The following is a 12,360-nucleotide window of genomic DNA, read 5'->3' on the forward strand; positions in this document are numbered from 1 at the left end:
CCGTGGTTTATCAGCTCACAGCTTAAATGAGCACAATGGTTTGTAGCTGAGTACAAAGATAACGTTATGAAAGCACACGTGTGCAATCTGACACCAGCTTGAAGCCGCAGCTTCTGTATTTGGTTTCAGGTGATTTAACACTACAAGCTGCTGAACGAGTTGGCGTGCTGCTCCAGGCGCAATAACATCCTGACATCGGCGAATTGTGATGAGGCGCTGACGAAAGCGGCTCATTTCTTATGATCCAAAGTGATTTTGAAATCGTGAGTGGAGGCAGATCAGATCTACTGCAACCGTGCAACCCGTCTCAGCTCGTTTACAGCGAATGATTCAGCCGCCGCAGTTTCAGTGAAATTGTTTATGTAGAAACAAAAATGAAATGTCTCTCTCGCACACACAACATGTAATTACATACATATAGAAAAGTTAAAAGGTGGATATGTAAAACCCCGCTACCTTATTGTGGTGGAGGGGTTTGTGTGTCCCAGGGATCCCAGGGGCTCGTTTGTCTGGGGGCTTTTGCTCCCTGGTGGGGTCTCCCATGGCAAATTGGTCCTGGGTAAGGGACCAGACAAAAAAGACCCCTGTGAGTTCATCTCTTCTCTTAGAAACTCACGCTCCCTCTCGCAGCCTGAGATCATCTCATCAAAGGCTGTTGGTAGTTCCCCCAACACATTTTGAAACCAGAGGTGATAGATCGGTTAGAGCGGCGCCCCCCGGTGTTGGAATTCTCTCGCTCCATTTCTACGTTGCCTAGATTGTATTTATTCTTTTAAACAGCATCTTAAGACTCACTTATTTAGACTAGCTTTTAATTAGATTTGTGCTGTATGTTGGATTGTACTGTTTTATGTTTATCTCTTTATTATTATTGTGAAGCACTTTGTGGTTTTTATCCTGTGAAGAGCGCAATATAAATCAATAAAGTAAAGTAAAGTAAGATGTAAAGGGGGGCTAAGTCAGTGCTGTGCCTCCTGAAGTCCACAATGACCTCTTTGGTTCTCTTGGTGTTCAGTGCCAGGCCTCCAGCTTCAGGACTTCCTCTCTGCAGGCTGCCTCGTCTCCCTCTGAGATGAGTCCGTGGTGTCATCAGCAAACTTGATGATGAGATTGTTGTTGTGGGTCGAACTGCAGTCGTGGGGAGTAGAGGGAATACAGGAGGGGGCTCAGCACACAGCCCTGTGGGGAGCCGGTGCTCAGTGTGCGAGTGGAGGAGAGATGAGGGCGGAGCCTCACAGTCTGGGGCCGGTTTGTGAGAAAGTCCTTTATCCAGGCACATGTGAGAGGAGGGAGGCCGAGAGTGACCAGTTTGATGATGAGGATGTCCGGATCATTGAAGGCTGAGCTGTAGTCCACAAACAGCATTCGGACGTAGCTCTGCCGCTGCTCTAGGTGACTCAGCACAGAGTGGAGGGCGATGGCGTCTTCTGTGGATCTGTTTGCGTGGTATGCAAACTGGTGCGGGTCGAATTCTGGGCGGAGGTAATCCTTGATGTGCTGAAGGACTAGTCTCTCGAAGCATTTCATGATTACCGGTGTGAGGGCCACAGGGCGGTAATCGTTCAGGCTGGTGATGGGAGACGTCTTCGGCACTGGGATGATTGTGGCTGATTTTAGACAGGATGGGATGGCTGCGTCATCCAGTGAGAGGTTGAAGAGTCTGGTGGAGATGAGGGTGAGCTGGTGGCCACACCCTCTTAGTACCTTGCCAGGTACTCCGTCTGGACCGGCCGCCTTCCTGGGGTTCACTGCTAGGAGCACACGTCTGACCTCGTGCTCCGTTACAGTGAGTGGAGCGGTGCAGGAAGGTGAGGATGAGGATGGGAGCAGGGCTGAGGCAGATGAGCGCTGCTGTTGTGGTGTTTCAAAGCGGGTGAAGAAGCTGTTTACTTCCTCTGCCGGCTGCTCACTCAGGTTTTCTGTTTTCACAGCCTCTGTGGTTGATGATGTCTTGTATTCGCAGGAGTCTGATGGCTTGTGGTAAAAGCTATCTCGCAGTCTGGAGGATCGGACTCCAATGCTGCGATAGCGTCTGCCAGATGGGAGGAGGGAGGTTGGCCCGCTTCAGGCGTCTCAGGAAGTTTAGGCGCTGCTGGGCCTTTTTGGTGATGGAGGTGGTGTTAGTCATCCAGGTGAGGTCGTCTGAGATGTGAACTTCCAGGAACTTGGTGAGCATTTTCAGGCCAGGTTGTAACAGTCTTTGTGGTGGGCCTGCACTGCGTCTGAGGGGGGTGTAGGCTGGGGAGAGCAGGAAGGAGAGGTGGTCAGACTGACCGAGGTGTGGGAGGGGTATGGCTCCATATGCATGCTTAATGTTGGAGTAAACATGATCTAGAGCAGGGGTCTCGAACTCCAGGCCTGGAGGGCCGGTGTCCTGCAGGCTTTAGATGTGTCCTTGATCCAACACAGCTGATTTAAACGGCTAAATGACCTCCTCAACATGTCTTGAAGTTCTCCAGAGGCCTGGGAATGAACTAATCATTTGATTCAGGTGTGCTGACCCAGGGTGAGATCTAAAACCTGCAGGACACCGGCTCTTGAAGCCTGGAGTTTGAGACCCCTGATCTAGAGTGTTCTCTCCTCTGGTGGGACATTTGACATGCTGATAGAACTTTGTGAGCACAGTCTTTATGTGGGCCTTATTAAAGTCACCTGCAATTATGTGAACACCGTCCGGGTGGGCCCGCCGCTGTTTGTTAATGGTGTTCAGCAGGATAGAGAGCGCCGTGGTTATGTTGGCGTCCGGTGGAATGTACACGGCCGTGATGATCACTACTGTTAGCTCCCTCGGCTGGCATCTTACTGAGGTTCGGGGAGCCGTGACGTTTATAATTGTCCCGTTGCTGCTCCAGCTTTCATGCATTTGTAAATACAATTGAAATTGCATTGAGAGACTCAGCTTAATTTGCTGGCAGGGGAAAGTCATTCAAAAGCAAACTAAACTAAACTGCTAAATCACAAACTAAACTCACTGGGAGACACATGTCACAGACAGACTAGACAAGGAACCAAACATAACCACACAGACATGACACATGAACCAGGGAGACTTAGTACAGGGGAGATGACATAACTAAGAAACAGGACTACACAGTAATCTAGAAATTAACTAGGTGCACTAAGCTAAGGCACAAAATAAATACAAAAGATACATAAACTCAAACACTGGGTCGCTTGACCCAGGACCATGACAACACAGGGAGATCCACACAGCATGAGGGACGACGCGACACTGACTCAGAGAAACACGGGGTTTAAATACACTGGGAAGTAACGAGGGGAATGAGACACAGAAGGAGGGCACAGCTGGGAGAAATCAGAACTGACGAGACAAGGAAGCAAAGCAGGACACATTCACATTAGACACAGACCTTCAAAGTAAAACAGGAAGTATAACACAGAGACGCGAACTTGACTAGGGGAGACAGAGCAACTAAGAAACACAGAGAACAACAACAAAGAGACATAGAGGGCGGCTACCAAATACTGAGAAAACTAAACAGAATACAAGAAAGCCAAACTAAGACACTAGACTATACGGCAACGACGACGACAGAGCTGTTCAGGGGGCCGGCCGCGCGGAAGGCAGCGGCAACGGCAGCGGCATGGAAACAGTTCTGGGGGCCGACCGTGCGGACGGCAACGGCGGCGACAGTGCTGGTCCGGAGGCCGCCCACGACGGCGATGACGTCCGGCTGGAGGCCCAGAAAGTGGACGATGCTGAGGTGCTGGATGTACCTTGGACGGCGGTGTAACAACCGCAGGACCAGGCGAGGCAGATGAAGACACGGAGGCTGGAGAAACCATAGGCGATGGCGTGGGAGCCACAGGTGTTGGCCGGGCTCACCCGAGCTTCCAGCAGGAGCAGATGCAGGGCCAGAGGGTATTGGGACCCCTGGCAGAATGTGTAGCCGACCAGGTGGGTGAGTGTGCAGACTAGGGGATTGAACTGAAGACTGAACTGGCGGCTGTTGTAACGGTTGTGGTGAGAGTAGAGTAGGTGGTGGAGTAGATGACTGCACAGGAAACTGAGCTAGAGGTAGTAATGACAGTTGGGGAGAAAGTGGAGCTGGTGGTTGAGTAGATGACTGAGCTAGCGGCCACTGAGCTAATGGTTCAGGTGCAAATGTAGCTGCTGATGACAGAGCCAATGGCTGAGCTACAGGGAGAGGGGACACTGAAGACGGAGCTATGGGTAGCGGGGATAAGGGCTGTGCTGCGGGCAGCAGTGACGATTGTGGTGGAGGTGTAGCTGGTGGAGGAGTGGCTGAATTGGCTGAATGGGCTCATTGAGTGCAGCACAGATGAGATCTTGGAGAGGCTTACGGCTGCTGTGAACACTCAGAATAAGATCTCTGGATCACATCTTGGAGCAGCTCACTGCGGTCGTGAGTTCTCAGAATCGTCTCTTTGAGCACAAGAACGACAACATCACGGAGCGTAAGTTTGATAACATCATGGAGAACCTCGCGGCTCTCCAACGGGAGATTGAGAGACCAGTGTTGGACTGTAGAACAGCTTTGAAATTCATATGAGCTGTTCGCACTAAAGTAAAAAGCACCATCACTTCATGCGGAGACCCTCTCGGCGCCAGCTGCGGTCTCAAGGCTGGAGCTGAACAACAACACCCTGATAACGACTGTGTTTAGTCTGTTCTTCCCATTCCATGCAAGGCCACCTGGGTTGGCTGGAAGACTGTTTACTTAGCCTGGCAGGGCGAAGGACACTGTCTCAGCTGAACTCTGGACACGCACACACACACACATACACTGATACGCACTCATCCCCCTCCCTTTCCAAACGCCTTCGATGCTTGTTCCCTCCTGGGAACACGGCGGGTCTGAGCCCGTGCTGGAATAATAGCGCAGGGCAGGATGGCTGCTGTGTTTGCTTTGGCTTACTCCTCACCCCCCACCCGACCCTGTGGCTGGTCACGTGCTCCATAATGTTGTGCTGTGGACATTTATGTGCTTTCTGTGCAGAGGAGTTTTGTTGTTTCCTGTTCTCATGCTGTCCTCCCAGGAGCCCAGCATGAGCAGAGGTCTCTTTTTTTCCTCTTGTACTTTCCCATTGTAGTGTATATTTCAGTGTTTTTCTGTAACGCAGGTCCAACATCAACAGTACGGAGCATTCGCCTGCATCACATCTCATCAAAATGGAGACTCTAAGGAGTGCAGTTTCAGCAGAGTGAGCTCTACAAAAACCAGGTTGGAATTTATCCAGAATGCTGTTTTCATCCAGAACAGCTATAAGCTGCTTAGCAACAACCTTTTCTAAAATCTTAGCAATGAACGGTAATTTTGAAATCAGTCTGTAGCTACTGAGAAGAGAAGCATCAAGCTTAGGTTTTTTTAACAGTGGGTGAATGACAGCATTCTTACAATAAACAGGGACCTGACCAGAAACCAGTGAGGTATTGATAATTGTAAACACACGGACCGATAGACTGAAGGACATTTTTAAACACAGATCCAGGTAAAATATCAAGAGAGCAGGAGGACGCTTTCATCGAATTAACTAACTTGACCAGCTCTGGTAAGGACACAGGTAAAAATCTTTCTAAAATTACAGGCCTAGCTTGAGTTGGAGCAGACAAGAGAGACACAGAAGGAGAGATACTGTTCCTCACTTTTTCAACGAAGAAAGAAAGACATTTTTCACGATCTTCATTTGATGAAATTGGGACAGCAGGTGGAGCAGGAGCAACAATATCACTAATGGTGTCGAATAGTGCCTTGGGGTTACCTCTGCTCTTAGACACTAAATCTGAGAAATAGGCCGCCCTCGCATCTCGAACTGAAGTGTTAAAAGAGACTAAAAGGTCCTTTAGATGAAGGAGATGGACATGCAAACGCATTTTCCTCCATAAACGCTCAACCTTACGGCAGCAACGCTTTAAGAAGCGAATGCTGTCATTTACCGGAGCTAGTCTAGTTTTGACAGGACAAACATTGTCTAAAATACAAAGACAATGATTATTAAAAAGATTTCTTAACAGATGAACATTGTTATAAGGAGATAAAACTAAATTAAAAGCATCGGAAAATTTAACAGCAGTTAAATTTAAGATGCGAGAGCTAACCACATGTCGAATAGGAGAGAGGGACAGATGAAAAGAATACAGCGATGGTCTGAAATAAAAATGTCCTCAGTACAAAAAACAATCAATGTTTAAACCTAAAGTAAAAACAAGGTCCAGTGTGTGTCCTTGGGTGTGTGTGGGACCAGACACATGCTGAGTAAAATGAAAAGAATCCATGACGCTAAGGAAACCTCTGGCAAAGAGGTCAGAGTCATCATCAACGTGTATATTAAAATCCCCGACTATAACCAGTCTGGACAGCTTCAAAGTCGAGGATAAAAAGTCACTGAACTCCTTTAAAAACATGCTGTTTAGGCCAGGTGGACGATACATTACAGCGCAGTGAAACGGATCTTTATTTCCAATTCTAACCAGCTGTAGTTCAAACTATGAAACGTATCCGACCATTACTGAGCGACAGTAAAACCGGCTTCCAAACAGCGCAGCGACACCACCTCCTCGACCCGACGTCCGAGGCCGGCTGATGAAGGAGTACCCACTCGGGCAAAGTTCGATGAAGGATGAATAGTCACCATCGCTGTCACGGAAAAGAGGGACCCAGGCGCAGTTCTTGCTCACAGAAACACAGTGCGTTTATTTACAGTGAAACAGACAAGTCCAACAATCCATTCAAAAGTGCAATTTTCCAATCGTGCTCGTCCCTTGCTCCCAGTGCGTTCCGTGTAGTAACTCCCTTAGTGTGTGTGCTCCCCAACTCGCTTCTCCGCTCGCCCCTCCTGGAGGAAGAAGGAAAATCCAGCGTTAGCCACACGCTAGCCGAATAACACACTCACACTGCTCGCACAGACTATACCAGTTCGGAGTAATAATCCCACGTCGACTGTCGCCGCGAGTCCAGGTTAAATACCCCTTTCTAGCCTGGAGGAATGATTACCAACCACTGGTCAGGTAATCAGCTGCAGGTGGGCCGGCAACAGCGAAGAGGGACTCCCAATGACGACAGTCGCCAGGACACGCCTCTCCCACGGCGCGCACTTCCGTAAACAACCCCGAGGGCCAGGGAGGGAGAAGCAAACACACATACAGAAAACATAAACACAAGCAGGGTCGTCCGGAAAGGGCCGTCCGACCGTGACAGTACCCCCCCTCTAACGGGAGCCTCCGGGCGACCTGGCAAACTTGTCCGGATGCCGGCGGCGGAATTCCCTCACCATGCGATGATCGAGAATGGCAGACCGCGGCACCCAAGAACGTTCTTCCGGACCGTACCCCTCCCAATCCACCAAAAACTGAAAGCCCCTACCGCGGCGCCGGGCATCCATTACGCGAGCAATGGAATACGCCGGGTCGATAATCTGGGCGGGTGGTGGGGGCCCAGGGGGCGGGCACAAAGGGCTGGTCCGGACGGGCCTAACCTGAGAAACATGGAAGACGTTATGTACCTTCATAGCAGGCGGAAGGGCCAGCCGGACCGTCACCGGGTTCAGGACCTCCTGGATGGCAAAGGGGCCAAGAGACCGAGGGGCCAGTTTCTTGGACTCAGTCCGAAGAGGGATGTGCTTGCTGGAGAGCCACACCCGCTGGCCGACCTGTTAATCCGGAGCAGGAGTGCGACGGCGATCCGCCAATGCCTTGTTCCGCTCGGCCGTTCTCAGGAGTGCTGCGCGCCTGGCCCGCCAGTCCCGACGACAGCGCCTAAGGTGGTGCTGGACCGAGGGAACCGCCAGCTCTCCCTCAGAGATGGAGAGGAGAGGGGGTTGATACCCCAGCGACGCCTCGAAGGGCGAGAGTCCAGTCGCTGATGACGTGCTTGCGTTGTGGGCATACTCCACCCAGGCCAACTGCTCGCTCCAGGTCGCTTGGTTCGATGATGCGACGCAACGCAACATGGCCTCCAGCTCTTGATTGGCCCTTTCGGTCTGACCATTAGTTTGGGGGTGGAACCCGGAGGACAAACTGACCTGAGCTCCCAATTCTGCACAGAACTCCTTCCAAACCCGCGAGGTGAACTGAGGGCCACGGTCGGAAACAATGTCCTGGGGTATGCCGTGGAGCCGAAACACATGCTGCGTCAGTAACTGGGCCGTCTCCAAGGCAGAAGGGAGCTTGGGCAGAGCAATGAAGTGGGCGGCCTTGGAAAAACGGTCAATAATGGTTAGAATGGAGGTGTTACCTGCAGAGGGAGGCAAGCCGGTGACGAAGTCCAGGGCGATGTGCGACCACGGGCGTTTTGGAGTGGGTAACGGTCGCAGGAGGCCAGAAGCAGGTGAGTTGGAGGTTTTGTTCCGTGCGCACACCGGGCATGCCGCAACATAGTTCTGGACATCGAGAACAAGAGAGGGCCACCAAAACAAACGTCGTAGAAAGGAGACAGTGCGATTTTTACCTGGGTGGCACGAAAACTTGGCAGTATGTGCCCAGTGAATGACCTGACTACGCGCTGTGGCCGGAACATAAAGCGTCCCTTTCGGACCCGTGCCAGGGTCGGGCTCCTGTCGCTGGGCGTCCCTGACCACCTTTTCAATCTCCCATGTTAGTGCACCCACAATGCAGGTGGGGGGCAGGATGGGTTTTTCCTTCTCGTCCTCATCGGTCACGGGTGCGAACTGGCGCGACAACGCGTCTGGCTTAGTGTTCCTAGAACCGGGCCTGTAAGTAATGGAGAAGTGAAAACGAGTAAAAAATAAGGCCCACCTGGCTTGTCGGGCGTTGAGGCGCTTGGCTGCCTGGAGATACGCCAGATTTTTGTGGTCCGTCCACACCACGAAAGGCTGCTCAGTGCCCTCCAGCCAATGTCGCCATTCCTCGAGGGCCCACTTGATGGCGAGCAACTCCCGGTCGCCCACATCGTAATTTCTCTCGGCCTGAGACAACCTGCGGGAGAAGAACGCACAGGGATTAAACTTGCCGTCGATCCGTTGGGAGAGAACCGCCCCCACGCCCGAATCGGACGCGTCCACCTCGACGACGAAAGGCCAGCCGAGGTCCGCCTGGACGAGGACCGGAGCCGAGGAAAACAGGTGCTTGAGCCGATCAAACGCTTGCTGGGCTGCGGAGGACCACTGGAAAGACAACTTAGGAGAAGTTAGGTTGGTTAGAGGAAGGGCTACCTTGCTGAAATCCCTGATAAAGCGGCGGTAGAAATTGGCGAAGCCCAGGAACCTCTGCACCTCCTTGCGGGTCTTGGGAATAGGCCATTCCACTACGGCTTTGACTTTGGCTGGGTCAGCTCGCAAACGCCCCTGTTCCACAATGAAACCCAGAAAAGAAACAGTTTCCACATGGAACTCACATTTTTCCGCTTTCACAAAAAGGCGGTTCACCAATAGGCGCCGTAGGACCAGACGTACATGGTTGATGTGCTCAGTCTGCGACCTGGAAAAAATCAGAATGTCATCCAGATACACGAAGACAAAATGGTTAATAAAGTCCCTGAGCACATCATTAATCAGGGCCTGGAAGACCGCAGGGGCGTTAGTGAGACCGAAGGGCATCACTAAGTATTCGAAGTGCCCCAGGTGGGTGTTGAAAGCCGTCTTCCACTCGTCACCCTTGCGGATGCGAACCAGATGATAGGCACTCCGAAGATCCAGTTTGGTGAACAGGACTGCCCCCTGTAATAGTTCGAATGCCGAGGCCAGCAGGGGGAGTGGATATTTATTCCTAACAGTGATCTTGTTCAGCCCTCGAAAGTCAATGCAGGGACGCAGGCTCTTATCTTTCTTCTTTACAAAGAAGAATCCTGCTGCTAAAGGCGAAGTAGATGGGCGAATAATACCTGTGACCAGAGACTCCGTTATGTAGCATTCCATGGTCTCGCGTTCCGGTTTAGACAGACTGTAGAGCCGACTTGCTGGCAGGGGAGCGCCTGGGAGTAGGTCAATTCCACAGTCGTAAGGCCGATGTGGAGGCAAAGACAACGCCTTATTTTTGCTGAATACCTGGCCGAGGTCGTGGTAGTCGGCGGGCACCAAGGAAAGGTCGGGGGGTGAGGAGCTTTTCGCAGAGGCGGTCCCAGGATTGTCCGGGACAGCGGCAAGTAAACATTGTTCATGACACCGCGTGCTCCAGCCAGTTACACACCCTTTGGCCCAGTCGATTTGGGGGTTGTGATGTTGGAGCCAAGGAAATCCCAGTACCAGTGGGGTGTGGGGGGCTTTGAATACCAACAAACTGATCTTCTCAGAGTGATTTCCCGAAATAATGAGTGTAACCTCCTGAGTGCGATGTGTGACGGAGGCTAGATGGCCGCCATTTAAGGCTGAGACCTTCAGGACCTCTGGAAGGGGAAGTAGGGGCAGGCCTAAGATGTTGGCTAACTCTTCGTCTAGGAAATTTTGTTCAGAACCAGAGTCAATGAGTGCGCAGCAGGAGTGAGTGAGGGAGTGAGACATTAATTTAGCAGGGCAGCTGAGGTAAGGGAACACTTTTGTTGTGGCGCCCGCCAGTATCCCCACAATTACTGACGGGCCGACTCTTTTACTCGGTCTGGGCAGGAGTCAACAAAATGTCCTCTTTTTCCACAAAGAAAGCACTCACCAGTCCGTTGTTTGCGCCCCAGTCTAGAGGAGGAAAGCTTGGCTCCGCCGAGCTGCATGGGTTGCTCTTCATCCCCGTGTTGCTCCTCCTCCTCACTTCTCCACATCAGAGTAGGAAGGTCCCTAGATGTACCCGTGCCCCCAGCAGGCCGCCGACCATCCCCGGCTCTTCTGCCGAACTCCCGCATGTGGTCGTCTAAGTCAATACACATATTGATTAGAGCAGACAAAGCTTTAGGCAGTTCCTTGGTTGCTAACTCACGCTTAATATTCTCATTAAGGCTGTTGAGGAAGGCTCCACGCAGTGCTTTCTCCTCCCAGCCCGACTCCTCCGCCAGGATCCAGAACTCCACGGAAAAGTCAGCAACACTCCTCCTACCTTGCTTCAGAGAAAACATGCGATGACCTGCAGCATCCGAGCTAGCGCCTTTATCAAACACACAGCGAAACTTGCTGAGAAAGACGTCATATGACACAGAGGGCTGGGTATTTAAAACTGCCTGAGCCCATTGAAGCGCCCGTCCAGTCATAAGTTGCACCAAATAAGCGATTTTAGCAGAATCAGAGGCAAAGGCACAAGGTTGCTGTCTAAACACAAGAGAGCATTGCGTCAAAAAACCCCGGCTCCTCCCCAACTCGCCGTCAAATTTTTCAGGTGCGGGGAGTGAGTACTCTCGCTGCCGCGGTGGAGGTGAAGGAGGAAGCGGACAGGCTGCCGCGGCTTCCAGCGAAGGGGCGGGCTGCGTTGGAGCCGTATTAGGTGAGGAAATCAACATACCTTTAAGCTCTGTCATGGCTTGCAGAAGCGCGGTTTGTTCCTTTGAAACGTGCTTCAGCATTTCCTCGTGTCGCTCCAAAACCTCCGCTTGGATAGACAGCTGGCGTGAAGCAGAATCCGCTGGGTCCATGGTGGTGGGATTATTCTGTCACGGAAAAGAGGGACCCAGGCGCGGTTCTTGCTCACAGAAACACAGTGCGTTTATTTACAGTGAAACAGACAAGTCCAACAATCCATTCAAAAGTGCAATTTTCCAATCGTGCTCGTCCCTTGCTCCCAGTGCGTTTCGTGTAGTAACTCCCTTAGTGTGTGTGCTCCCCAACTCGCTTCTCCGCTCGCCCCTCCTGGAGGAAGAAGGAAAATCCAGCGTTAGCCACACGCTAGCCGAATAACACACTCACACTGCTCGCACAGACTATACCAGTTCGGAGTAATAATCCCACGTCGACTGTCGCCGCGAGTCCAGGTTAAATACCCCTTTCTAGCCTGGAGGAATGATTACCAACCACTGGTCAGGTAATCAGCTGCAGGTGGGCCGGCAACAGCGAAGAGGGACTCCCAATGACGACAGTCGCCAGGACACGCCTCTCCCACGGCGCACACTTCCGTAAACAACCCCGAGGGCCAGGGAGGGAGAAGCAAACACACATACAGAAAACATAAACACAAGCAGGGTCGTCCGGAAAGGGCCGTCCGACCGTGACAATCGCGCTGCCAGGTTTCAGTTAGAAATAAGAAGTCCAGTTTTTTTGGAAAGAATAAAATCGTTCAGCAGGAACGTTTTATTAGTCATTGATCGAGCGTTGAAAAGCGCCACTCTCAGCGAAGTAGAAGACATCTCATTGACAGAAGCGGCCCGATTTAGGGGACGAAGAAACAGAGAGTTTGATCCGCGACGCTCATAAATTCCACTCACCGCGGGGATGGAAGGCCAAACAACCGGAGAGTCTGGATGAACACTCCTGAGGTAGCGCCGCCTCATAGATCCAGGCACAGCTAGT

At 51.7% G+C, this 12,360-nt stretch overlaps 1 protein-coding gene across 2 annotated transcripts; it reads right to left on the reverse strand.

Annotated features, from left to right (window-relative positions):
• Positions 1-6,651: 6,651 nt before the first annotated feature.
• On the reverse strand, positions 6,652-12,051 carry LOC146685291 (uncharacterized). Of its 2 annotated transcripts, XM_085444281.1 has the most exons (4): positions 11,781-12,051; positions 11,360-11,703; positions 10,583-10,777; positions 6,652-6,819 (listed from the first exon to the last, which is right to left on the reverse strand). In XM_085444281.1, the coding sequence occupies exons 2-4, from the start codon at positions 11,487-11,489 to the stop codon at positions 6,713-6,715; spliced, it is 432 nt and encodes a 143-aa protein (XP_085300407.1). In that variant the 5' UTR covers positions 11,490-11,703; positions 11,781-12,051; the 3' UTR covers positions 6,652-6,712. The 2 variants fall into 2 exon arrangements, with proteins under 2 accessions (XP_085300407.1, XP_085300406.1); XM_085444280.1 differs by having other exon boundaries at positions 11,360-12,051.
• Between the last annotated feature and the right edge of the window lie 309 nt (positions 12,052-12,360).

This window comes from Copadichromis virginalis, linkage group LG20 (assembly GCF_057382275.1).
Source record: "Copadichromis virginalis isolate Kocher_CV1m ecotype Utaka linkage group LG20, C_Virginalis_male_GT1.1, whole genome shotgun sequence".
NCBI lineage: Eukaryota > Metazoa > Chordata > Actinopteri > Cichliformes > Cichlidae > Copadichromis > Copadichromis virginalis.

Bases quoted from the DNA above. Each gene is read 5' to 3' on its own strand.
- LOC146685291 (XM_085444281.1), bottom strand. From the start codon at position 11,489: ATGGACCCAGCGGATTCTGCTTCACGCCAGCTGTCTATCCAAGCGGAG. The intron at 10,778-11,359 runs GTATGTTGATTT...GTATTGACTTAG, and splicing joins AGCCATGACAGAGCTTAAAG to ACGACCACATGCGGGAGTTC. The intron at 6,820-10,582 runs GTGAGTGCTTTC...TTCTTCCTCCAG, and splicing joins GGGGCGCAAACAACGGACTG to GAGGGGCGAGCGGAGAAGCG.